Here is a 26,166-nt window from a genome sequence, read left to right on the forward strand (position 1 = left end):
GTCCCTTTACTGTTTTAACATCAATTTTAACATCAATACACAGTGCCGGATCCATTTATAAAATAACTTTACCAAATATTCTGAAGATTAATTTTAGCTCAGTTTTTGGTCTCCACCAGCTCCCTTGGGAAGTTTCTGGCTCTTCAGCTGCTAAATGCTCCACCGTGTTGTGTCAGTCTGGAAATGAGGATGACGAGGGTGAACAAAACAGTCAAGTTGCAGCCGTAGAACCAAAATGATGAGCTGAAAGAAGCTGAAATGCTGTGTGCTGTGTGTTGTAAAATGTTGTGACCTGTAACCACTCCTTTGTTCACTCATTCACTCCTCCTCTATGAGAGACACTAAATATTTCACTCAATAGTCGGCAGTAAATTAAGAATTTGGACACTTAATTATCTGACACAGCACAGCAGTGCTTGAAGCTAAATGCTAATGTTAACAATGCTAACATGCAGCCTGATAACAGCCAAAAAACTTATTTTGAAACTTGTTATTCCAGAAGAAGGAGGAGGAACCTGCTTTTAAGATGTGGCTCAAAGAAATGGCCGACACCCTCCACCTTGAAAAGATAAGGTTTGCTCTGAGTCGCAGTTTAACAGGATGTGGCTCGTCCGTTACCTAAAGCACAACCTGTAGTGGAAACTCGTTGTATAAGTGACCATCCGCTATCTTTTCTTTTATTTTTCACCTTTTGTCCCTGATTTTCCATTATGTGTTATATACTGGGCAGAAGGAGGGAGGGAATATTAACAGTGACCCTTTGCTTATTAAGGGGAGAAACTTTATTTTTTTTCTCCTTCATATTTCATAATGAAAAACTGTCTTCCTGTCCTACATCATGCAATCCAGTTCTAATAAAACAACCTCGACATAAAACAATGCTGACATGCAGATGTTTAACTAGGATAATTCTTACCATGTTCACCATTTTAGTTTAGCATTTTAGCATGCTAACACTTGTTAGCTAGACCTACACACAGTGACATGAATTCCACAGGGATGTGGTCTTAAACTGAACTAATATTTTGACCCTGATGAAAAGTCATTGGGATCACTTAAGTCTTAACAATTCATTTTCTGAGGATCATTAATGTTTGTATAAAATTTCATATAATCCATTAAACAGTCGTTGGACCGACTGTTATCGTCCATCCATAGAGTTACACTGGCTGGATGCTCAGCTTATAAAGTCCTTCATTGTTTCCCACGAGAACACTGAGCCTGTGTTAAACTGGAAACAGAACAAAACCCATTAACCTTTTGTGTCCCACTGTTTAAGAGGCCAGAGCAGGAAGCGCACATGATGGGAGAGTGTGAGCCTGGCTGCAGAGCTCTGACTCACTGCTGCTTCTTAGTCCATTTCCTTCAGCTTTTCACTGGAGACCAATAAATATGGATTAACTGTGAACTGATGTAAACAGTTTGCTGGGAAGAACAATAGCGGACTGCTCAGTGGGTTAATAAAAAGACAAAAACAGTACAGAGAAATATAGACACCAGACTCCATAGAGAAAAATGTAAGTTTTAATCATTATGCAATAACGTACTTGTGAAAAACACAGCAGATAAGAATTTCTCCGTCATGTTTTGCTTCACACTGGTAAATTGTGAAATCTGCTGATGCAACATGATCATCCCATCATACTCTTGTAATAAAGTGCACTTTATTTGTTGCAACAAAAGGCTTTTCATGAGTTTTTACATTCAATCAATCGTGTAAGATTAAAGAGTAGAATTATGATCACAACTGATATTTTGTGTTTTAAGACCAATTGGTGATAAACCACTAATTTATAACTTAACCTAAATCGTATGAGCCTCATGACTGTTGCCCTTGAAAAACATCAGTGCAGTAAAAAAGAACAACAAAAAAAAAAAAAAAAACAAGTAACTGCTCCTCGAGGCTCTGTCATACACCCTGCCTGGGACTGAAATAAACACAGGAGCATGTAAATGTTTCAAGCTGAACCACAGCAGCACACACACAGGTCATCTGAACTGTGCAAAGCCTCCCATGCTGTGTGTACCATTCATATGTTTTCAAGTACAGTACAAAGAGATATAAAAGTGACCTTAAAGAAGGTGCAGACTGGCTTTGGACTCAGTTTAGGGACTGTATGAAAATTATCGGGCTCAGCTGCCCTCCTCGCCTTTATTACCTCCGTCAAGGAGGTTATGTTTTCACCCATGACTGTTGGTTTGTTAGGGTTCATTTGTCTATTTTTAAGCAGCTTGGCACAGTCACAGAATTTTTTTTTATTACTTTCTATGTTGCAAGATCTGCATTTTTTGACAGTTTTGTCAAATTTTTTTCTCAGGGAATAATGTTTGGATCTTGATGTCTTGAACAAATCGGACATATTTATGTTGTTGATGGTTGAGTCTGTAAACTTCGTTGCAGATCCAGATAATGATCTGACATGTTTGGCCTTTGCGTTTTGCGTTTTTTTGCATTTTCCGTTCTAGTTGAACACGCAACAATAAAATGACACACTAACAATAGTAGTGACATAGCAATGAGACAATTCGTACAGCTGTAGAGATGTATGAATTGTACAATGCTGACGTCATCATTTCACACAATAGGTAATAAAATCACCCAGCTGTTGTGCATAAGGATCAAAGACAATAAAAAAATAAACCTACACTTGAGAAAAAAAGACGTGTAGGATTGTTTGTCCTTGGCGGAAGTTCACATGTCTAACTTTGCTAAGAAGAAAACGCGACACCGTCCCCTCTGATATCTCAAAATAACCAACTCGTCATTTGCAGTAACTGATTTTTGGCCATTTGGGGGCAGCAGAAAGCAGAAACAGGTTGTGAATACTGTCTTCAGTAACTATACAATCTCCCGCCAATAATTTTCATACAGTCCCTTTTGCAAACATTACATAAATATTTTAAAAAGTACATTTTCACGTGAGCACCATCTTGCTCACACTTATAAAAGTGCAAAGTAACGACTCAATAATACGCTTGTTTCAAGGAAGAAGCCCCGCCCCCAAAGAAGAAAATCACTTTTCCACAGCTAAAGCCGTTGGTCTGGAGTCATCAAAGACATTCTCAGTCAGTCGAGCCTCGGTCACGCAGACATCTTTACAGGCTTTGAAGAGTAAACTTTTCCTCTCTCTTTGCCCTCCCTGACTCATCCCTCTGATCCCAGCGAGGATCGCTCTCTTTCTATACATATATACAGACTGATGTCTTCTGCTTTGGTTAAACCTTTAATGAGAATTTCATGTGAGTCTGTGGACTTGTGGCTTTGCTGGGGGTAGTGGAGGAGTACAAGGCTTGATTCTGGCTGCTGGAGGAGGACTGGGCTTGACTGGAGGTACAGGAGGGGGATTGGGTTTGGCTGCCTTATGCTGAAAAGGAAAAAAGATGATATTTTAGACAGACTTCTACATGTGAAGTTGTTTCTTCTTCTCCTCTAAAACTGGATGTTTGGAGAGAGTGTCTTAATATTTTATTTTGCTGCAATTTTATTTGGTCCCAAAAAAAGAGTATCAGTGTAACACATGACAGAAAATGGGACTGTGACTTTAAGACAAGACTCTAATGATCCCTGGAGGGAACACTCACATGCAGCACAAGAAACTAGTTTAAAGAGGCAGATAGAGGAAGCAGATTAAGTACTTATCAAAAAGAACACATAAATGGACCAAAGTAACCTTTAGGGTTTGGTTTAAAACCTCCAAAAGGTTGCACCTTTTGGGCAAGAAAAGAGAGATGGATCGCATATGATGTAAAGTTTAAGTCCTCTGGTCTTGATATGCAGTTCGTGCAGGTGTAACAGCCCACTGCACTACACATAGTGATAAAGGCTTCATCAAAGACAAACAACCTTAAAAAGACAGATTTCTTCAATCGTCTCCAGGTCGGAGACGACTTCAGTAAAGAAATTAAACAAATGGAGGCTGGTGAACGTGATTCAGCTCATATATTCCTTCATGCATATAAAATTAAAGATAACAAACATCCTGTATATAAATCAAACAACAACGTCTTCTGTTGTTCAACCAGTCGTTTACAAAGAGGCTGGAGAGAGAAGTAGAGGCATGGCTCACCTGTGGTTTGTTCAGAGGTGGTAAAGGTTTAGCTGGAGGTTGAGGTTTTGTCTGTAATGAAAGAAGAAGTCAAAGACGTTTGTGTTTGGTTTGTCAATGTAAACATAGTAGCATTAGAAAATAACCAGGGTCGTATTCAGAGTTAACTTTCCAAATATCCAAATCTCACCGAATCTCACCGAGATACATCCGTGGAAACCAATCTGAACACATTAGAAGTCGCTCAGATTTTTATTTGCATCTTGTAATTGACTCAGTCTGCTGCACAGACATGGAGCTAGAGGACAAGTCTACTCTGTTTTTCTTTTTGTTGATAAACTCCAGAAAAGACTAAAACCAACAATGAACTGATTCCACTAACAAGTACTGTCTGAGTAGCAAAAGACCTCCAGAGCACCAAATGTGTATTAATACACAGCTGAAAATAGTCCCTACCATATAACCCTATTTCCCCTTGTGGGTAGATTTTAGAAAATGTTATTCAATGTCTCAATTGAGCCTTTGTTAAAAATGAAACTATTAAGTTGTAAAAGTAGGAACCAATGGGCTTGAGCTTTTGGTCTCAAACACAGAATAACACCAGCCGTGCACACCACAGTAAACTCTCTCTATGTATTATTTAATGTGACTTTTGACTCTTAAGCAGCTGACTAAAGAGGCCAACTCTGAATACGATCCTCAGTTTGCAGTATGTACTAGGTCACGTTGCAAGAATGTATGGAAAAAAAAAAAAAAAAAGCTCACCGGCTCAGTTTGTGAGGTAGACGACACTGAAGACACTTTATTTGGAGGCTGGAAACAAAAGGCACTTTGTAACTATAACAGTTCTCTGCATTGACTGTGTAAATACGTTTCTGGAAGCTTCCCACTCATGATAAAACTAATTGATGTCTGACACGAATTTCCTTGACTAATTCATTTTGCATGGCTGCTGTCTGTACCTGTGGAGCGGGTCTGCTGGGAGCCACAGTAACAATCAGAGGAGCACTGGCTTGTGCTGCTGTTGATTCCATAAAAGTGGGATGACTGATCTGAGGTCTCTCCTTAACGCTTGGCTCCTGGAACATCGGGTTCAACTTGCCTGGAGCTGAGTGCACTTTCCTGTAACACACAAAATTTATTCAGCTGGGAAGCAAAAGACTAAAACAGAGCCGGATGTGAGACGTACGAAAGAAAAAGAAAAAAAAAACTACCTTTTGGAGCTGTAGTTGTCAATGTTGTCCTTTTTACAGCACATCAGCCCTGCAATCACTACAGTGATCACCAGAAGGATGGAGAGAGCTGCACACACACCAGCTATTATCCCAGTGTGACCTGCAGGCAGAGAGAGGGAAATGCTGTTTACTGTACGAAGCTTTTAAATTAATCTTTATGTGGAAAAAAGACATGTATTTACACAGCGTGGAAATGTCTCACCAAAAAGTGGATGATTTGCCATGAAATCTGGTTCAGACATTTCTGTCCCTTGGAGGATGGATTGTAATGACACTGCTGATCCTGACTTTTCATTTATCATCATCTCAGTTAGCTCAGTTCAGTTTATGGCCATACACCAGTAAAACTAATGACATTCCCACTGAGCTATGTTTAGTGCTAATCAGTAAATGTTAGCATGCTAACATGCTAAACTAAGGTGCTAAACATTATACCTGCTAAACAGCTAAATTAGCATTTAGCTCAATCATTGTGCAGCCTCACAGAGCTGCTAGCATAGCTGCTAGCATAGCTGCACACTCTTGTTTTAGTACAAATAACTAATGCAAATGAAAACAGGACTTTACTACTGTTTAGTCTTTGCAGAAAACAGCTCAATGCTCATAAAATGAGGACAAAGAAGAAGTAACTACCACAGCTTCTTCCTGGCACCACAACCAGGAAACATTTGCTCAGGTTCTAAAAGGAGAACGTGGCTCTGGGCTGCAGCTTCTCTTTACACGCCTCTGTCTTAGAAACTCACGTTATAACAAGAGGAGGCTTGTTTTATTGAGAGATGCTGAGTTTGTGTAATACTGAGAAGGTTCTGTGATACAAGTAAAGCTGCAACAATCAATTAGTTGATCAATAAAAAAATTATCTGCAACTATTAATAATAATCAATCACTGAAGACATTTCTTTTATATCTTTGCAAACTGAACGTATTTAGGTTTCGCGCTGTTGGTCGGACACAGGCGAGAGATTTGATTTGATTTTAGACCAAACAATAAACTAATTGATAAAATGGTGCAGATATATTGAAATGATTGTCAGTCGCAGCCCTGACAGGAACACTGTCACATGTTGTTATAACAAGAAAAGCTCCTAGTTAAACTGGACTAATTTGGTGTGTACGGATAATAAAAATATCTCGTTAGTTAAAAAATAAGCCTCTAATAAGCCTCTTTTTAAACAAAATAAGTGATTTCTCTTTTTTTTCCAGTGCATAACAACAACCAAACAATCAGCAGAACTGCCAAAATTGCACAATGCCTCAGCAAGACTGGCTTTTCCCAAACACTAGAATGAAAGAAAGCGATGGCAGGAGATTCAGTGCGTCAACAGTCATATGCTCTTATTGTCCTTATGCTTTTCTGCACATTTCACCATAATTTGGGAAACACACAGAATCAAACTGAAAACAGAGCTTTCATTATATCTTTGTTCTGTTCTGGTGAAGGATATAAAAAAAAGGTATTTTACAAGCTGTACAGAGGTATTGCACAACTCCGGCCTGCTGACTGTTTAATTCTCCTCTTCCCCTTTGTTTGGTTTTTCAGTCTGTTTACTGTGAGAACTGAATCACTCGGTAAACTACATTTTCAGGTTTTGAGGGAAAATACATTTTCTCTCTCTCTTAGCTCCTTGTGCAAAAAAACACGACATGTTAGCATGTGCCATATGAGAATATATGAGTTTTTAATGGTGGAAAAGTTAAAGATATATCAGAGCAAAGATTAAGTTACTGGAAGATCACTCATAATGAATCATTCATGTTTTAACTTACTGGAAGAGTGATTCAACACGCAGGTGTGACCTGTTTTTGTCTGTTCCGCTCACTGGGAGCTGACCTTCACTTCACACAGATACAGGTTTTATATTTAGCAGCAAAACAAATTCAAACTTTCAAAGAAAAAAGTTTGAATTTGCACATTTGCTGTCTTAAAATCAAGTCCAGTGAATTGTTCTGTACCTTCAGGTAAATCTGCGTACTGGATGTCACAGTAAGGGGGGGCCCAGCCGGGATCACAGTGGCACTCGTTCTTGTGATTACACACCTAAAGATAAAATGCAATGAAATGAATTTAGACACGAGACAAACACTTGGAGTTGCACTTTGATCCAGAACAGGCAAATGTAAAACAGCTGGAAGTGATTTCTAACCCACTCACCCCGTTATTGTTGCATTTCTTTGCACAATCCTCCTTTTTCCCGTAAACTGATATATCCACACATTTGTTGTCAAGGCAAACCTGAGCACAAATGAGTGAATCTGAGCAACACATCCAACATAATCAGAAAACTTTAGGTAATGTGTCTCCCTGCTAAATATTTTACCTTATTTGGTCCACATCTGGTTCCTTTAGGCACCATGTCCATGTTTCTGGTCTTATCGTCGTCTATGGCTAGTTTACATTCGAGGCCTAGCACAGTGTAGCCTGCCCTTTTACCTGTGATGGAATCCCCCCCTCCTCCACAAAATATAGATCCACACTTCAAATTCCTACAAAAAGAAAACAATAAATTGATGAAACACTTGCACACACATGTTAAAACTGACCTTTTATTTTAGCCTTTGCTTCTGTTTAGTTCTGGCACAGTTTCTGGTACGTACTCTGCAGCACAGCGGATGTAGCCGAATTTGTTCTTCCCACAGTTGGCACCGTTCTCACCACGTTTGTTCAGGTCGAAACACATATCTGGTCCAACGATGGCCCCTGAGGAAAGAAGATTCATCATTCATCGTTATTTAGTGTGGAAGACGCCAAAACAACACATGAGGGATGATAAAATTTAAAGATGAATTAAAATTAAATTTAATCATCATAGAATTAGTCAGAGAATTTAATGTAAAGTTTTATGGGTTAAAACCTTGTGCGTCCATTTTTGCTCTTTTCATTTTTGATATTTGAATTTCAAGCTCGGCTCCCGTGATATGTCTACAATACACTGTGTACAAACTGGCGTTTAAAAGGTTAAAATCTCTTAAATGGTTATTGTGTTGATGTTGAATTAAAAACTAATTAAGTGAAAGTGGAAAATAATATTAATATATGCTAATCTTAATTGCAGTTTTCTGATGTAGACATTTTTCAGCTGCACAGCACAAGTTTGCAATGACTGATCCAATGGTTTGTGGGGTTTCTAGAGAAACACACTTATGTCATGGAAAGAAAAGATGAAAAAAGAGGAATGATAAAAAATACTGAGATAGTCGCGACCGATATACGACGACGTGCACAACTTCCTTCATTCAAATCTGATCAGGTATCACTCCCTTCATTTCCTGTCATCTCTCACGACACTGTCATTTCGTGCCTTGACTTTATAATGTCTTTATGTCTTTATAAGCTATAACATGATATACTTTTGACTGATGAAGTCAGAATTCTGACATATAATCTCAGAATTTTGATTGAGTAGATCAAAATAATAATTTGGATTTAAAAAGTCATGACTTTGACCCACTATCTCCGTATTTTTTCCTTTTTCCTTGAATGGCCACACTCTGTAGAGAGTTGAGTGTACCTGGTCCAAACAGCCTCCAGCAGTGCTGCTCGTGTGTGGGACACTGGCCGTTGTAGCAGTAGCCCTGTGCCTGGTCGTAGCAGGGTTTGCCGTTTATCTCAAAGCTGTCCTCAGGACAATCCCCCGACAGGCCCGTGCAGTATTCTGGCAGGTCGCAGCCACTGGCTGACTTCCTGCACACACTTCCTGTGGCTTTGAACTGTGAATTAAACAACATTTCAGATGATACAGTAAGAACAGAGAAGAGTTGGCTGAAGTAGATGTTGGCTGTGTATATAATTAGCTTGTGTATTTATCTAATATTTCAGGACTTGCATCACCTCTTCAGTCCTTGAAACTGTCATTTGAGGAAGGATGTGGTGAGTTACGGTTCATGGACACAGCCGGATATCAGCCTCTGTTTCCTGTTATTATTGAGCTGCTGCTGTTTCAGAGTAATTTTAAGAGTAACCTCCTGTCGTCATTACACCGCCCACAGTTATTAGCCAGAGCCAGGGTGTGTCTGTATGATTGACCTCTGTGGCCTACACTGTGGTCTGACTGAAATATCTAATACCATGAAATTAGGTTCAGATACTTTTGGTCCTCAGTGAAAGAATCCTAATGACTTTGGTGATGTTCTAGCTTTTCCTCTAGTAAAGTCTGAAAGAGCAGCAAGCATAGCTTAGATTCTTAGTCCCAACAAAGTATAAGGAACCCACTTTACCAGCCACATTACAGGCAGCTGAGTACCGGGGGCTGAAGTACCTGACAGTTGTCGCAGCACTGTCCATGAGCACACAGGGACCCTTCAGTCAGGCGGCAAGATGAGGCGTCACAACAAGGGTTCTTGCATTCCTAGAAAACAACACAAACATTTTTTTTCAGTTGTGGCATGTGTGTATATCCAGTTCCCCCCTGACAGGAAATGCAGTGATGAAACTCAAGTGTTAACAGTTCAGATTTAAATCTCCCACACAAGCAGCACCTCTGCCAAGAAATTCCCTCTGATAAGACATGAGCGCAGAGGAAAACTATTTTCACTCTTTGAGGCCAAACTCCAGCTTAGCGTGCTGCAGATCACCACTTACCCCCCCCTTTTAGGATCTGCAACCTCACACAGGAAACCACACCAGTCAGCTACAGTAGAAAACCCACATGGCATCTGCCCCCACCAAAGGATATATTTAAACTTTCCAAGGTCATGAAAAATGACTAATCTGCTACAAACTGCCTCTTCTGAAAGTTTTACCTCCACGGTGCCGCAGTCACACTCCTCTCCAGGGTCCAGCAGGGCGTTGCCACAGCGAGGCCCAAAAGCGATGGTCTTAACGGAGCCGGGTTTACCCAGGCAGCTGGGCTGAGCTCGCTCCATGAATTCAGCAAGCTGATCCACGCTGCAGCTGCTGAAAAACTCCGGGAACGCTTGGTTTCCTGTCCTGAAGACGAGCAAAGAGATTCAATGAGGATAGAGACTCACTGAACACCGGTTAGTATTGTGATTTTATTTTAACCATGAGCTAAAGCACTGTATTCAATTTTTTTTGCCAAAAGTATGCGGACAGCCTAACATTAATCTGCTGCTGCAACAGCCTCCTCTCTCCTGGTTTCAGGCTTTCCACCAGATCTTGAACCTCCTGCAGGGATTTGCTCCTGATGCTCATCAAAACATTTTTGGTATCTTGCAACAAAAATAAACTTTGTAAGCAACAGTGCAGTCGACCAGTTCTCATCCTCACCTCAGCTTATCTGCCATCACACAGTTCCCGCTGCTGTAATATGGACCACACACGCACCCCGCTGCATCATGGGACAGGCCAAAATTATGTCCCATCTCATGAGCAATGGTGGAGGCAAGGCCTATCGGGTTGTCATGGTGATCCTGGAGGAGAAATACACAATGTTTCCTTAAATTCTGCAGAACACGTCATTAAATACCGAGGATGTTGGAGTTGAAGGATCAGTGTAAGTTAGATGTTGTCAGTCACCTGATTGACTCCTCCTGAGTTTTCCGTACACATGGCAAATTTGTTTGCCAATCCGACCGTATCTTTGTCGAAATCTTTGCCGCTGTCGAAGACAAAAACCTAACATCAGGTCAAACTGGCAGCACAACTGTGTTAAACATCTGCACAGATTTCCAAGATGGATCCTCACGTCACAAACTGTGCATTGTCGTGCTTCGTCCTCTGCAGGAGATCAGCCCGGCGCCACACAAGGAAATTGTCCAGAGTCTTCTCCGAATCAATGTCAACGTCAATGTAGTCTCTGTACGTCCAAATCTCCAACCCCACCAGCATGACGCGGATGTTCAGAGGTCGATACAGCTGCAGGCAGAGGCGGAGACGCTGCTGTCAGCTAACGGCAGCTAAAAGCAAACAGCTTACACAACATGAGCCTGAACTGAAAACAAAAAAAAAATTACCTTGTCAACGTGATTCACAACTCCAAGTATCCGGGAGTTAGTCTCACTTCCATATCGTTTATACTGGAGGAAGAGCAGAGACAAATGTGATCAGATTTATGGAGCGAGGGAGCGAAAGCTAAAGAAAGTTAAATGATATATTTACCTCAGTGTTGTCGACCACCACATACAGCTCCACAAACCTCTGCTCACTTGTGACAGACTTAGTTTTCTAAAAGGACACAAGAAAGTCAAACTTCATATTAATATTCATATGTGAATCAGTCAGCAAAAAAAAATATTATTATAAATTATTATTATGTCAGCATTTCATTACTTATCAATATTATTCACTTATCTTTTATTTGTACATTTAAATTAATCAGATGGACACAAACATGATCCAAATGAATGCTAATATTGCCTGTAACTACTAGACAGCTGTTTGCTAACACATCAATTTCTAAGTTAATGATTACACAAGTTAATGTTGTGTTCGCTTCTTTCTAGTTTGCCCAAGTGGTGAAAAAAATCAGTTACTGTAGCTTTGAACTTCCATTATTTCCAAGCTATAAAAAATAAAAACATAGACAGGTCACCTACCCATGATCTGGATCTAAAGAGTCCACCAGGCCGGTACCGGTCGTAGAGCATGGTGGTGTTGGACAAGGAGCCACAGCCGGGGCTGCCGCTGATCTTCAGGTGTTCCTGTCTGTAAACTGCATGGTCGCCGTCCTCAGACTGTCCCAGGGGCTCAATCAGGTAAACCTGCTGCCGGGCTCTCACAAAGCCACTGCAAACACAGAGATGAAGAACATTTATTTGTATGACACCTTTCAGACACAAAAGGTAAAGAAAAGCATTAGAACGTTTAAAGGTCCCATATAATCTAAAGGTAGATGTCCATGTATTTGTGATTATAAAGCAGGTCTAGGTTCTATATTAATACTGTGAAAGTATCAAAGCCTCAGTCCACAGAGAAATGCACACAGCCTGTATTCAGACACTGAACCTTAAAACCAGCCGTCAGGACTTCTGGAACTTTGTGATGTCACAATTAAGTCACCACCCTCTGCCATGCTCCAATCCAGCACACCTGGACCATGGATGTATTATAAGATCTTATAATACATCCATGACCTGGACCCACCATCCAAACTTGCAGGCTCAGATCCTCTCTTCTGATTGGCTGACTGACCTGTTGTTACTAGAGCTCCAGAGAGAAGCCTGAGAGAGGAGATGTAAAACTACACTGAGAAGGTTTTTGGTTCTTAAAACCACAGATATATCTTCTGATGGAGATCAACACTACAACTAAAACACCTAGGAAAAGTTTAAAATATGGGACCTTTAAAAACACAATAAATAGAAAAATATAATCTATTAAAATAGATAAAAGGCAAATTAGAACAGCCGGGGTTTTCATTTCAAAGGGAATGGAGACTAAAATATAAAAAGCTGTGTTCACATTTACTGGCTTCAGAATATCATGAAGCAACACATTTCACAAACGTTTATGAAACTTTAACTGGAGATCATGTAAGCGGCAAATTACAAGTAAGAAGTCTAAAGATGTGAAAATATCCTGATTTTCTTACCTAATGCCCGAGCAGATTCCCACACTGACCGAAGAGTCCACCACGCCTTTAATATGTCCGTGGTAATAACAGTGATCCTGAGTGAAAACACAGACAGAACTCTACAGTCCACTCAGAGTCATTTTCCACAAAGAGTTTCTTTGTTTTGAATGAACTTAAACTCATGAATCATGTCAGATTGTTATCACTTGAACACCATAATGTTAGTGTTAAAGGTTTACGATGTACAACCTTTGGTTTTATAACAAAGCAAAATATACATCAGCCCATAAAAAATGTAGCATTTATTTATTTTAAGTACAGTCCCATATATCTGTGATAATGTCCCACACATCTAATAGGAAAAATCAAACAATAGGGACTGGATTATAGCCACAGAGGTCATTTGTAGAAAATAGAATGTTTTTTTTCTTGTCTTGATAAGGCTTCATATGTACATTAACTATTAGTATCAATTAATGTCCTGATTATTTTTTTCAATTAAAAAAAAAAAATCTCAGAAAATAAAGAAAAAATAACTTCCTGACTGTCACTTTCTCATAAAATCTTACTTCACTGGGTGATGTTGTCACTCGTTTCCCGTCTTCTGAATAGTGTGTTTCAGTGTAGCCTCTCCCAATGAGTTCACTGTAAAACACAGGGTGTAACAGACCACTTTCTTATTATTACTACATTTTTAACTATTACACTAATATTTTTTCTTATTGACAGAAAGAGATTTTCTATTAAAAAAACTACCTGCAGTGTTTACCTGTTTTTTTCCAGATAAATTGTGTGGTTCCTCCCTTCAATGGCCAACTTATACTGCACCACATCAGGGTAAAGCTGCAGAGAATTGTCAGTCACATAAAAACATATCATCAGATTTTTAAACTCTCTAATATCGATATGTCTTCAAAGATCCAGTATAAGTCAGGCAATAGCTACTAACAACTGTCAGATTAATGTAGTGGAGACAAAACTTTGATGTTTCTCTCTCACTTGTGCAGTAGAAGTATAAAGCAGCATAAAATACTCAAGAAAAATATCACATATCATTGTGGTTCAGAACAGAGGCTGAGTAAACGCTTTCCACCACTGCCAGTTTCAACAAAACGTTTAGCATTTTCTGTGAGGAGTCCCTGTAGTGTCTAAATGGTGTACAGGTGAGGTGTAGTCACCTGGTTGTCCTCCAGGCTCCTCCTCTGCCTCTCCTGCAGCCTCCGGGGTCTGACCACCTCGTATCGCTCCACATGAGACAGCAGCCCGGAGCTCTGCATGAAACACGCTACACACAACAAACTACACAGTTATTCACATTCACACTCACTATCTTCACACAATGTGGACTCAGTCTGAATTACAGGGTTTCTGCAGATTCACCAAGTTCAATTTAAAGACTTTTTAAGATATTTTAATATCACATAGAATAGAATTTGACTCATATTTCACAATGATACCAGCTAAAGTATAAAAGTAAAACCAGCAGGGATGATAAAGTATTTATATCGGGTTATTGTCAGTACTTCCTATTAATAGTCCCTAATAATATCATTCATTAATTATTAAACACGACTTGTATGAGCAGGAAATGCATGGATGGATTAGCCAATTAGAAAATAACTAATTAACTTAAGGTCCACATGTGAATTTTACATAAGGTCAGAGGGTCTGGAACAAAAGCTGTGAGGTGCTGTTTACAGCCAGTTTTGTTATAATTACACACACTGTAAAATATTAATAATTATTATTACTGTCCACGGCAGGACACAGAAAATCTTTAAGACTTTCAATAATTCTGCAGGTTTTTAAGACTTTTCAGGACCTGCAGACACCCTAACAATCACCGACACCCTGAAAAATATGTCATTTAAAAACTTTTAATCCAGTTTTACATCAAATGTGAACCTTCAGATAAACTTTCTGTTGCTCTAATGTGAGGATGAACATTAATAACTTCTGCATTTGCAACATCCTTCACTTCTTTACTGTCAAAGCACCTTGTTCTGCTCAGTCAACCTAAACAAATGTTCCATTATAATAATAACAATAATAATAATAATACAATTAAAGTTAAAGGACTTACCCCACGTCAGCCACAGCGACAACATGTTTCCCCCCATCACGATGCGCTCTGCTCGGCCACCGCCTCAACTGTGCGCCCGGGTCTGCCGCTGCTGGTCCCGGTCCTCGCTGCCGGCTCCTCCGCTGAAGCTCCGCCTCCGGTCAGCGCTTATCACCGCCTCCACATGTACCAGAGACAACATGATAAAAAAAACACCTGAGCTCAGACTTCCGTCAGGACGAAATGTTTCAAAATCAAATCATTACTCTGATCAGAGGTGAACTGAATCTAAAACATAATTAATTAAGTATTTTTAATTGTATAATGGTCGGAAAATAATGTTTTGATCCAGATGGTTTGAGTATCTCATGGGTTGGGTTTCCAGTCTCTCTGAATTAAAAAATGTTTGTCTGCATAAAACCAACACTGGGACTTAAACTGGTGGAATAAATATTCTGATCCTCTCAGGAAAAGTACCACACAATAACAAACTGACCAACTGAGGCAACAGTAAAATTGTTGTTTTTGTCAATGGAGTTTGGTGCAGTCATGTAACCGCTATAAAAACTCTGAAGTTATCCTTTACAGAAGTGCAGACATTCATTTTTGTTTCGGCTTTAAACAAGCATTTCTTTTCTATATAACAGAGATGCATACAATTATAATCAGCATGTTAGGAAAAACAAACTTAATTAACATCTGTACGTTGTATTTTGACACAAGTTGCACGCTTTTATTTTGAAGTCGGTCTCCTTACATTTCCGGTATTAGCAGGCACTTTTCCAAACCAACAAATTATCCAGTAACTTTCACTCTTCTACTGAGAAATGACCACAACGATTAAGCGCATCATTAAATAATAAAATAATCACCATTAACACTGAAAAGGCGTCATTTAGCTCAAAACATTAAAAATCAGCCAGATTTGCAGCTGGGACACAGGAGCACATAGCTGATGTGCAAAATACCTACTTTGTTGACAAGTTAATGTTTTATTTTTCAGCAGGGCGGTGGCTTCTACAATGGAGACAAAGTCTAGTTAAGTCAGAGGCCAAGAACCAAAATTCATTCAGTAAAGATCTGTTTTAATGAAGTGCAATACAAACATACATTTTCACTGTACAGGTACAATAAGTTACCCATAAGGAGTGTCACGACTCACATGTTCAGAGCAGAGTAAACATTCGTTCCACAGTCCTTAAAATGTACATCTGAAGCACTGAAATGATGCTGCAAACATGAAGACGGTGAACTCTACATTTCATACAGTACATAATATAGAATATACACACTGAACTCAGCTCTTTGACTCGACAGCTGATGTTTTATAGTAATTATCTGGGCGGTTGGCGCAGGACTGATGCACAGGCGTGAGGGAAGGACGTCTTTATTGCTGGGTGATTGTTAAAACACACAAAGGTGTAACATGCTACGCTGCTGCTTTCTGACTCCGCTCTATGGCCATCCTCTCCAGGCGCTCGGTGTAGAAGCCATTGAAATCCAGCCTGTGAAATTACAAGAGCTGAGTTACCAGATTATCTGAGTAATTTACAAAGATATCAAGATTATTTTTAAAGCAACAAAGCAACTTTTGAGATGACATATCTTATAAAGTTTTTATGCTAAACATGATAGCTAACTGTTGCCTCTCTGACATCTAACATACATACTGATTCCAGCTAATGTAATAAATCAAAGTGTGTCCATCTGATTAATGCAAGTCCACTTTTCACTCTTGTTTCAGCTCTGCTTTTGGTCTCCACCAACTTCATGCTCCACTAGTGGCTGAAACAAGCTTCATGACAGGAGTTTGTGGATTGAATCTATACAATGAGCTAAAAGAAGCAAAAAGGCTCCAGAGAGTAAGTGCAGCTTTAAAGGATTATATCAGTGTAGATTAACATGTATATTTCATAGTGCTGTATGTCTGAATGCACTGTTCATTAATATTAGATATCTGCTGATACAAGGTCTGATCTGATACTTATATTTACCTAAATGATGATTAAATATGTAACCGACACATTAAATAACAGCTGTAGCCACTTAATATAACCTATCTTAGTTTTCACGAGCTACAAGATCCAAATACTGAAGGCTCAAGTTTAAAACTATCAAGTAGATCAGTTTAAATTATTGACGCGACCAGACAGAGAGAAGACGTATCAGAAAGTGTCTGTCCACTCTGGTTGTACAGTGGTGTTACAGAGTGGAGCGTCTGTCCTCACAAAACATCTTTGGCCGAGTACGGACAGCGGCTGCAGAGCGCACAGTGACATACAGGTTTAATGTTGCCCTGTCGTCAAGTTTAACGTCACGGGATTAACTTGAATTAGTGACAACTGATATCACTCGACGCCGCTTCATTTTAACCAGTGAACCGCAGTTAGTTTTGGTCTTTGCTGATGATAATCAGCATCAAATCATAGTGAATCTGTATTTTTCCAACTTCGGTGTCTGAACTTTGACCCCAAATAATTTTTCTCATTCGCAGTGAAATGCTCACACTTAAAATATGTCCAGATTAGTTGAAGTATCATAATGTGACACATACAGGTGACAGGTTGCTCCTGCAGTTTTACCTGTAGATGATACTGATCATGCTGTGTTCACAGTCGTTGGTGCTGTAGATGCTCAGCTTGTCCAGCAGGTCCAGCAGCAGCATGCTGAAGTTACTGTCAAATTTACTGATGGTGGCTTCAAAGCCTGCGTCTGACTGGAGGGCGTCTACATGCTCGGCTAAAAACTGAAGGAATAAAACAACACAAGGCAAAATGAGACATGTTAGACCCCAGACCAGCAGCACTCTCATGCTCCAGTTATTAAATAGTTGGAATACTTTCTGGTTTTGATGCAGTGCTGACCTTTCATAACATTTCTGAAACTCGGAACATTTCCTTCAGTACACAGCATACTTGTTCAGTTCAGTTTATTTGAGGGGAGAAGGTCATGGCAGTGATTGTTTTGGAAATACCTTCGTGGTTAGCCTCTTCTTCTCTGCCTCCTCAGCATGTTCGCTCTGAGTGGGAGGCCCGTCCATAGTTCCTTGCTCCAGAGAGAGACGCTCTAACCTCATGCTCTGAGTGAACCGCTGCAACAGCCAAGAAAAAAACATCTCAGTACAAGTATCTGAAATCTGCTGGTTCCATTTTCAGGTTTTTCAAAATACAGACACCTCGAGTCTAGCAGCAGAACCCAGCAGCTGTTTTGATTCATCTTCAGAAACCTTTTTGTCTTTTATCGCTGTGTAAACAAACCTGCATGCAGTTGGTGAACATAACGCAGACAGACATGAGTTTGGAGAAGATCCTGAGAAGCTCGGGGTTGGTCAGCATGCAGTCCTTCAGGCAGTTGTCCAGGAAGCTGGTGTGATGGCAAAGCACATCATCGATGTTTGACGCCTGAAGAAAGAGGGTCAGCACAGCTGAGCACTTAGTGTCTCTTTATCAGTGTTTCATCATCGAACTGTGAAAACCGACTCACATGAGCGCAGCAACACAAATACGCCTACAGTCAGCTGGCTGTGCTTGTATGAGTGATCAGGACAGGACAGCATTCACTCACTGTTTTCAGGTTGGTCTCCATGACGTGCCAGGTGGGCTCCATCACCTCAAACATCATGTAGTACTGGATGTTCTGCACAAAGTTGAGCATGCGCTGTCGCAGGGCAAATGCAGCAGCAAACCTGCGAACAGGTCGTTTAAACAGAGCGTGAGGACGTTTCGCTGTGAGATTTTTTTTACATTTTTTTATATAAACTCACATTAAATCCTACAGCAGCTCACCACTTGGCAGAGTGTAAGGAGTACTCCTTGAAATCCTTGTTACTGATCCACACGTTGCACAGCAGCCTCTCCACATGTTTACAGTAAAACATGTGCCTGAACAACATCTGGTACCTCGTCAGTGCTTTCCTGGAAAATTAACAGTATTACACATATTACAGCTTTATGCTAAAGGCTGGAAACGTCATACCTTTCTCTTATTGTCAACAAATCATGAAAAGACCAGAAAACAATGAAGCTCCATTGTTTCCAAAACCATGAGCAATTTGTCTCTAACCAATTTTGAGCCTGAGAAATTATAATTCTGCTTGCAATTTGTTAAAGATGATTATAATTCACAGGATGTGTCCTGCGTCCCTGTTAAAGTGCTGTAAACCTTCAGGTTCACATAAGAATCCACTGGCAGCTGTGAACCTGTTGATGATGAGCGAGAGCGGCCACTTGACGATGTAGTCGAAGGAGAAGGCCTCCAGCCCGCTGAGGGCCACGTCCGTCGGGTCCGCGTTGATGATCGCCTTCTCCTGTTTGGTCTCGATGGCCAGCACCCGCAGCAGCTGAGTGATGACATCATGGGGCATTAAGTCGATCTGTGGAAAGAGCACAGGAAGTTCAGACATTAATTAGTGTGAAGCAACATGACTAGTGTAGCATGAGATTAGTGTGCATACAGGAAGACTACAGGACTTCACAATACTGGAGCTGACTGGATTAGTGAAGGTGTAATGAAGGAGTGTTTTGTTTTTCTGTTTTTCTCTCTGAAGCAGTGGTTCCCAACCTGAGGGCCGGGGCCTACCAGTGGGCCACAAAAGGTGTTGCAAGTGGGCCAACAATTTTGGTGAAAAGGTGTAATTATATAAAAAAATAAAAATATAAATACTGTTAGTTAGTTAAATACTGACCAGACCTATAGCAAAAACTTGAGAATCAAAATAGATAGCTGTTTAGCAACAAGGTGAATTAAACGGAAGGAGAGTCAAGAGACAGATGGTGAATCAAGTGATCTCTCCCGCATCAAACCAAAAGAAAAACTGAGCTTCCCCTTCTTTCAGTTCAGTCCTGAGTGTTTGATCGCCAACAGTTTTGAGACTTTCAAATGGGCCACGAGTTGGAAAAGGTTGTGAACCACCGATGTAGAGATTTCTTCTACTTTTATTTTTATATATAAAGTTTTTTTTCTTCTTACAAATAGATTTGACACGACAGTGTCTGTCGAGTCACTGTAAGCAGAACTATAATCTGATTTCCACTCACCTTGAGGTCGTCTTTGAAGGGGTCTGTGTTGGCCGTGCTCATCCTCAGAGCCAGCTCCAGGAGGGCCTCCAGTCTGGGGGGGACAATGTCGTCCACCGGCTTCTTCAGCTCCTCCTCCGTCAGGTCCATGAAGTGCACGAAGAAATCGCCTTTGTCCATCAAGAAGTAGTGTTTGATGGATCTAATTTAAAACAGCACAGAGACATGTAGTTTTAGAGTCGGTGAAGTGAAACGGTACAACAGACAAGGATGGTGTAAGACCTGCAGACATAGGACATACCTCTGTCCACCTCTGTTTAAATGTAAACTAAAGAATCATCTTGTGCATCAAACTTTTCATTTGTCGTTTTTTCTTTGCATATTTCCAGGTGAAGGGTCCTTTGGTGACAGGACAAACAGCATCTCATCCTCTTTCTGTTAAAAAAGCAAACAGCCTTAACGTTTACCTCAGGCGTGAAACCAGCTCCTTCTCCTCCATGAGGAAGTCCAGCAGGACCTTGCTGGCGTAGTTGTAAGCTTTCTCTATCTGCTCCACGTAGGCCCTCTCCTTCAGGGTATACAGGACCTCCTTCGCGTCGGGACATGTCACATCCCGGCCGCACTCCCGCACCACATTCAGGTATTTTCCTAAAACATTTCTCAGACAAATTAGATCTTTTATAAGACCCTTCAGTGTTGTTCAGTGTACGTGTGTTTTGTCCTTTTGTTCACCTGTGCTTAATATTTTGTCTGCCATCTTCTGCAGGAAGGAGGGAATGCGATGCTGCACAATGGTGTATCTCTGATCCCAGTACTTGTCGTTATAGTCCTCCTGGATCTTCTCTTTCTGCAGCTCGTGCTCCTCCACCATGAACTCACTGCGAGTACAGAAATATGGACAAGACAGGTTTAATTAAACACAAAGCAGACGCAGTGGTGTATGTGCCCAAGTCTATAATCTGAGAGCAGCTGCACCTGTATGGATCCTTGATGATGCCCCTGTAGATCCACTTCTCCAGAATTTCAAAGTAAGGGACACTGGCCGCTTTAGTGAGGTAGAGGCACAGCTCCTGAGCCTGGCTGTCGCCGGTGTAGTTGAAGGTTCGGTCGTGGAGAAGACTCAGTGTGGACCCACCCATACACTCTCCTTTGTCCACTGAGGACGCTGCAAAAACGATAGAAAAAAAAGCAGATTTAATAGAGTGACTGCATCTGTGTGTTTCAAACAGAGCAGTAAATATCAGGCATTTCTGGAAGTGTTGTGGAATAAATTGAAGGAATCTTCCCACATTAAACATGTTGTTAGTTTTATTTTGTTAATTTAGAGATGAAGTTAAACAGCTGCAGTAAATATGAACACCTGAGCTCAGTTTGACAGTGCTACTGTTATCTCTAAACCTGCTTCACAGCGCCCTCTGGTGGCTCACATAGGCAGCTGCTGTGACACAAATACAAAGTTTTCCAAACTCAACAGCCAGTGTCTCTGCATTCACCTCCAGATGAAAGAAACCATCAAAAAGAACCAAAGAAAAGTTTAATATCATGATAAGAAATATTTGGCTTTTTAAAAAGTTGATGTGGAATAAAAAGAGGCACTATTTTATTTCTTCCTTCCATGTGGAGCTACAAACCTAAGTTAAAAGTTAATTATACATCTGCCGAAAGAATATTTTGAACTTTATTTTCTTGCAGAACAACATTAGTCGAGGTTTGCCTTAACGCACTGTTCATGATAACAACTGTGTCATTTTTAGCCATAATCAGTCTAATGATGTGATATTAACATTATTTGGATGTGTTGATGTATTTACCTCATGATTATCTACAGCAGCAACACACAAGAACTGAAAGCAGAGCTAACGCTGTTGCTGCGGAGGAAATGGTTTGATGCTCGTGTTGAGACTCGTACCGATAGACGCCAGGATCTCCATGGTCCTCATGGTGGGCTGGATGTAGAACCAGAGCTTCTGCAGGGACAGCAGCCCCTGCCGCTGGAGGTGCTCCAGCTGAGTGACCAGGATCAGGTACTCCTTCATCAGGGTCCTCATCGCCGCCGTCAGGGCGTGGTTCACCTGGCCGTACTCGAAGGATGACTTCTCCTCAATGAAACTGACGGACGAATGCAAACCCACTGTTTAACACTTCTTCTTCTTCTGTGATAGTCAGATATGTTGAGTCAGGCAGCTCACTCACCGCGTTATAGTGGAGTAATATGACGCCACTGGTAATATTCTGTTGACCAGCTCTTTGATTGACATGTCCAGCGTTGAGTCAATGATGAAGGAGCGGTTCTGCCTCCCCAGCACAGGCTGAGCTGTGATGTCTCGCCCATCGACTCCGATCAGGACAAACAGCAGATCCTCCACCAGAGCCTGTTCCTGAGTGGCCATAGGCATCGTACCTGAAGGCAGGTGACAATAATAAACACTCATCTGCTGGAACACACTGAGCGAGCGTCCAGCAGCAGCGGGCTGCAGCAGAGATGAGGCTGAGGTTTTACAATGACTTACCAATGGCCACAGGTGGATCTCCTGGAGGGGTGGGGCTGGTGATGAAGTCTCCAAGGAGAGCAGGACGGTCGTACACCCAGTTAGGAAACACCGGGTTGGGCTGGGTGGGGTTCTTCTTGTTGTGTTTGTCCCTCAGCATCTTCCGTGTGACTTCCGCAGGCTGCAGGCAAAAATCACACAGAGACCAGTGAATCACAAACTGATTCCACAGGTCAAAGTCTTGAAACCCACTGCAGTTCAACTCTCCAGAGCTTTGTAGTGACTCTCAGCTCAGTGTTTATCTGTCTGGACCAGTTCTGGCATCATCAGCAACGTTTTCAGCTGTGGCAGCAGCTGTTTGTAGAGAAAAGGCTCTAAAAAGCCACTGCACACTTCAGACACAGCCAGAGAGCAGCTGGTCGACACAGTGGAGCATTTAGCAGCTAAACAGGCAGATGTTTCCCTCAGGAGCTGGTGGAGTCCAAACACAGAGCTAAAAGAGAGGGAACACTGGACTGAGATTCATCAGATGGACACAAACACCAGTGCAAATGAAGAACAATGTTGCTGTTTATCAGTAAGTTCAGTGTTATGCTCAGAAGTTCTCTGTGCTGCCTCCAAGTGGACAACAAAAATCTGTTACTGGAGGTTTAAAGTCACATTTACACAGTCACAGTTAACTGACAGAAAATGTGAATTATGACCAAATCTACGGCTCCCTTTAGCTTTATGGAGCCTTTTAGCTTCTTTCAGCTCATTGTTTTGGTTTTATGGCCAAAAACTTTATGTTTTGAGACACTCTCCCCACTCTCATAATCTCTGAGACAAGAAAGGCAGCTCTATGCATGTCAGAGATAAACGTCTCTCCTGATGGGAGGACCACAGAGTGCACTAATAAGCAGCAGGTAATCAGGTTTTCTGTCTGTTCCAGTGGATCTGGGTGTGCAGCTGCTCACCAGAGGAGCGTTGGAGCTGGCCGTCACGTTGCCGAGCTTCTTCCGCAGCTCGTCCAGTTCCTGCATGGACATCTTGGTGCTGGTCTGAGGCAGAGTGTAACTGGTGGTTGTGGTTGAAGTCGTGTTTGCGGACGACTCCGACCTCTCTTTGGCATTCTGCTGCAGAAACTGGAGCGTCTACGGAAATATCACCAGAAAGATGTGATGTGAGATGGTGTGAGGAGATGGTCAACTACTATGGTTCAGTTTAGGGGCAGTTTATCAATCAATTATTTAACCTGGGAGAAACCTATGACCTGATTTAAATACATACATGTCTTGGTTTTCTGGTATCTGCTCAGCAAACTGAGCCACTTCTGCTTGACGCTTCCTTTAATTCAATTAAATTTGAGAAAATGTATTTATATGTTTCACTGCACTGTAATTTTTATTCTCCTGTTAAGTCTATTTTTGCTTGTTTTTTTAATCTTACATTTCATTTCACCCTTTGTAAACCTATTTTTGAGTTTACAAGATTATTATCAGCAGTTTTTTTCTTATGTTTATGCAGCAAACTGCTTTAAATCTCTCATTTGTCTGTTAACACTGCTCCCATTGATATGAAAGACAATCCTATGACAGCACAGCAATCGTTCTTTACATCGTAATAATTTCACATTCGTGAAACCAATGGGTGAAACAGATAGATGTGATTAACAAGGAATAACAAACACAACCATGTCATTATCAGCTTGTTAAGGATTCATTACCTCTTTATCCTCACAGAGTTTGGAGAGCAGATAGACCAGAGGGTCTAGGTTGCGAACATTTTTGGACTTGAGCTCCTCGTACTTCCTCAAAAAGTCCTCGGGGGTTTTAGAGAACTCTGCTAATTTGACCTGAAAAAGACGAAACAGCCAAGATGAAGCGAATATTCACAGTAAGAAACACAAGAGGTGTGACAAATCATTTTCACAGTAATATACTACTGATTTAAAGTCTGTCACTGTTCTGCTTCTTATACATTACTGCTGATTTATATGTACATGAGGGCACATGCTTCTCTCTGTGCATGACACTAATACATTCCTATTAAAAAGAGAAAAAAAGCTTTGTGCACAGAAGGTGCTGCAGTAAAAGAGCTGCTGGAATATAAAAGACGAACAAGAGAAAAACAAAAACACAACCACAAATTATCATTGTTATTATTATTATTACTATAATTACCATTGCTATTTTTGTTATTACCATTATATACCACACGTTTACTGATAGATCGCACCATGCAAACACACTACCCACAACTGTCTATTATATTTTATGTTTGAATGTTTTCTCAGTCTTTTCCATGTCACTCCTTGTTCTGTTATTTCACCAATAAAAAAAACCCACACACAGAAAATGTGACTAAATGTAGCTGAAAACATCCATACAACTTTGACTTAAGCGTAGGCTGGAAAAGAGCCCTGATTTTAGCTGCCACTTGTTAGAGACACATCTGACAGACACATTGTGTTGGCCCCTGATGCCCACAGCTGATTCCTTTGGGACACCTCGGACATTTTGGTCAATTTTGTCATGTACCAGGACTTTTCTGTGGAGCTGAAGTTGTGCTGAAGCATTGTTAGGTGTGTATTTCCCACCTTGGCACTGTGAGCAGAGACAGTGGTGGTGACATACGGAGTCCTGTGTTTCTGCAGCAGGTCTATGTAGCCCTCTGCTCCGTCGCCTCCTCGGACGTGGAGCAGGCTGAGCAACTCGTTCACATCGTGGTGGATCCTGAACTCACTCATGGCTCAGGCAGCTGAAATGACAACGCGTTTTATTACAGGCTTTCTTCCGGGTTACATGTAAGACTTATAAACCCTTTTTTATTCAGAACCCGGCGGTTTTAAAGACTTTTCCAGCCGTGTGTTAAGAGAAAAGGTTGGCTAATCCCCACTACAGTTGACATCAACATTGATGGACCGGCTCATACTGACAGACATCACCCATAGCTTAGCTGAGCACATGTATTAATCGTTTCAAATGGCGATTTTAAAGCTTGTTTACATGTACCACCTTCTCTCATGAGCTCATAGTGGTGCAGGTACCGTTATTTCATGCTAGCAGGCTAACTAGCCGAGCAGCCTGTTCCATCAAAATCAACTAGCCTTGAGGATGCTAACAGAGCTAGCTTGCTGTGAATGACACATACCTTTCGTTCAACAGATAAAATAAAGTAAGTCAGCGATTGAATCCTTCATTACAGGTCAAGCCCAGCTCTCAGCACCGTACCTGTCCAAAACACAACCACAGCGAACAGCAGCCGCAGCAACGCGCCCACCGCAGGTCAAACTCTTCTTCTGCGGCTCGAATCCACGCAGCGACCGCACAGCAGCGCCCCCACAGGTCAAACTCTTCTTCTGCGGCTCGAATCCACGCAGCGACCGCACAGCAGCGCCCCCACAGGTTAAATATGACCCTACAGCTGCTGGCTCGTCTCTTCGGCAGCTGTAATTCAACTGCAGAGTTTGGTCAGATTTTCTTTTGCCATTTTCGACAAATCAAGTTCAACTGACTGAATTAAATGAGTTTTATTCAGGTGTCATTTCGTGGCCCATCGCCTTTACATCAAACATAAAAACTTCCAGAATGCTGGTCATGTGTTAATTCAAGGAAAAGAAATATCTGGAAAATTGATATATATAGTTATCATCATCATCATCAGCAGCAGCTTCTCTGTTGTGAAGATTTGCTGCTCATCTTTGTTTTATTTCATTGTTCATTGAATATCTTTGGGTTTTGAACTGTTAATCAGACAAATGAGACATTTAAAGACATCACCTTGGATTTAGGAAACTGTGATGATATTTTTCATTATTTTCTAACATTTATAGACTAATCAATTAACTGATTAACTGAACAGAGTA

The 26,166-nt window shown here is 41.0% G+C and overlaps 2 protein-coding genes across 2 annotated transcripts; both read right to left on the reverse strand.

Annotated features, from left to right (window-relative positions):
* Positions 1–1,506: 1,506 nt before the first annotated feature.
* On the reverse strand, positions 1,507–14,979 carry LOC139608313 (zinc metalloproteinase-disintegrin-like atrase-A). Its single transcript, XM_071461935.1, has 23 exons — positions 14,837–14,979; positions 13,932–14,038; positions 13,523–13,596; positions 13,323–13,398; positions 12,772–12,848; positions 11,777–11,966; positions 11,340–11,405; positions 11,195–11,257; positions 10,927–11,096; positions 10,758–10,839; positions 10,509–10,651; positions 10,022–10,208; positions 9,538–9,627; positions 8,791–8,989; positions 7,877–7,979; positions 7,600–7,765; positions 7,434–7,514; positions 7,235–7,319; positions 5,261–5,381; positions 5,009–5,168; positions 4,812–4,859; positions 4,068–4,118; positions 1,507–3,365 (listed from the first exon to the last, which is right to left on the reverse strand). The coding sequence occupies exons 1-23, from the start codon at positions 14,871–14,873 to the stop codon at positions 3,237–3,239; spliced, it is 2,505 nt and encodes an 834-aa protein (XP_071318036.1). The 5' UTR covers positions 14,874–14,979; the 3' UTR covers positions 1,507–3,236.
* A 904-nt stretch (positions 14,980–15,883) lies between these two features.
* On the reverse strand, positions 15,884–25,603 carry tubgcp2 (tubulin gamma complex component 2). Its single transcript, XM_071461932.1, has 18 exons — positions 25,452–25,603; positions 24,898–25,058; positions 24,025–24,153; positions 23,276–23,452; positions 22,341–22,500; positions 22,024–22,231; positions 21,740–21,939; positions 20,806–20,995; positions 20,563–20,708; positions 20,298–20,478; positions 19,852–20,032; positions 19,015–19,187; positions 18,601–18,729; positions 18,380–18,500; positions 18,073–18,216; positions 17,790–17,906; positions 17,398–17,561; positions 15,884–16,320 (listed from the first exon to the last, which is right to left on the reverse strand). The coding sequence occupies exons 2-18, from the start codon at positions 25,045–25,047 to the stop codon at positions 16,245–16,247; spliced, it is 2,646 nt and encodes an 881-aa protein (XP_071318033.1). The 5' UTR covers positions 25,048–25,058; positions 25,452–25,603; the 3' UTR covers positions 15,884–16,244.
* Positions 25,604–26,166: the final 563 nt, after the last annotated feature.

This window comes from Trachinotus anak, unplaced genomic scaffold (assembly GCF_046630095.1).
Source record: "Trachinotus anak isolate AG129_WGS33_773 ecotype Australia unplaced genomic scaffold, CSIRO_AGI_Tana_v1 ptg000025l, whole genome shotgun sequence".
NCBI lineage: Eukaryota > Metazoa > Chordata > Actinopteri > Carangiformes > Carangidae > Trachinotus > Trachinotus anak.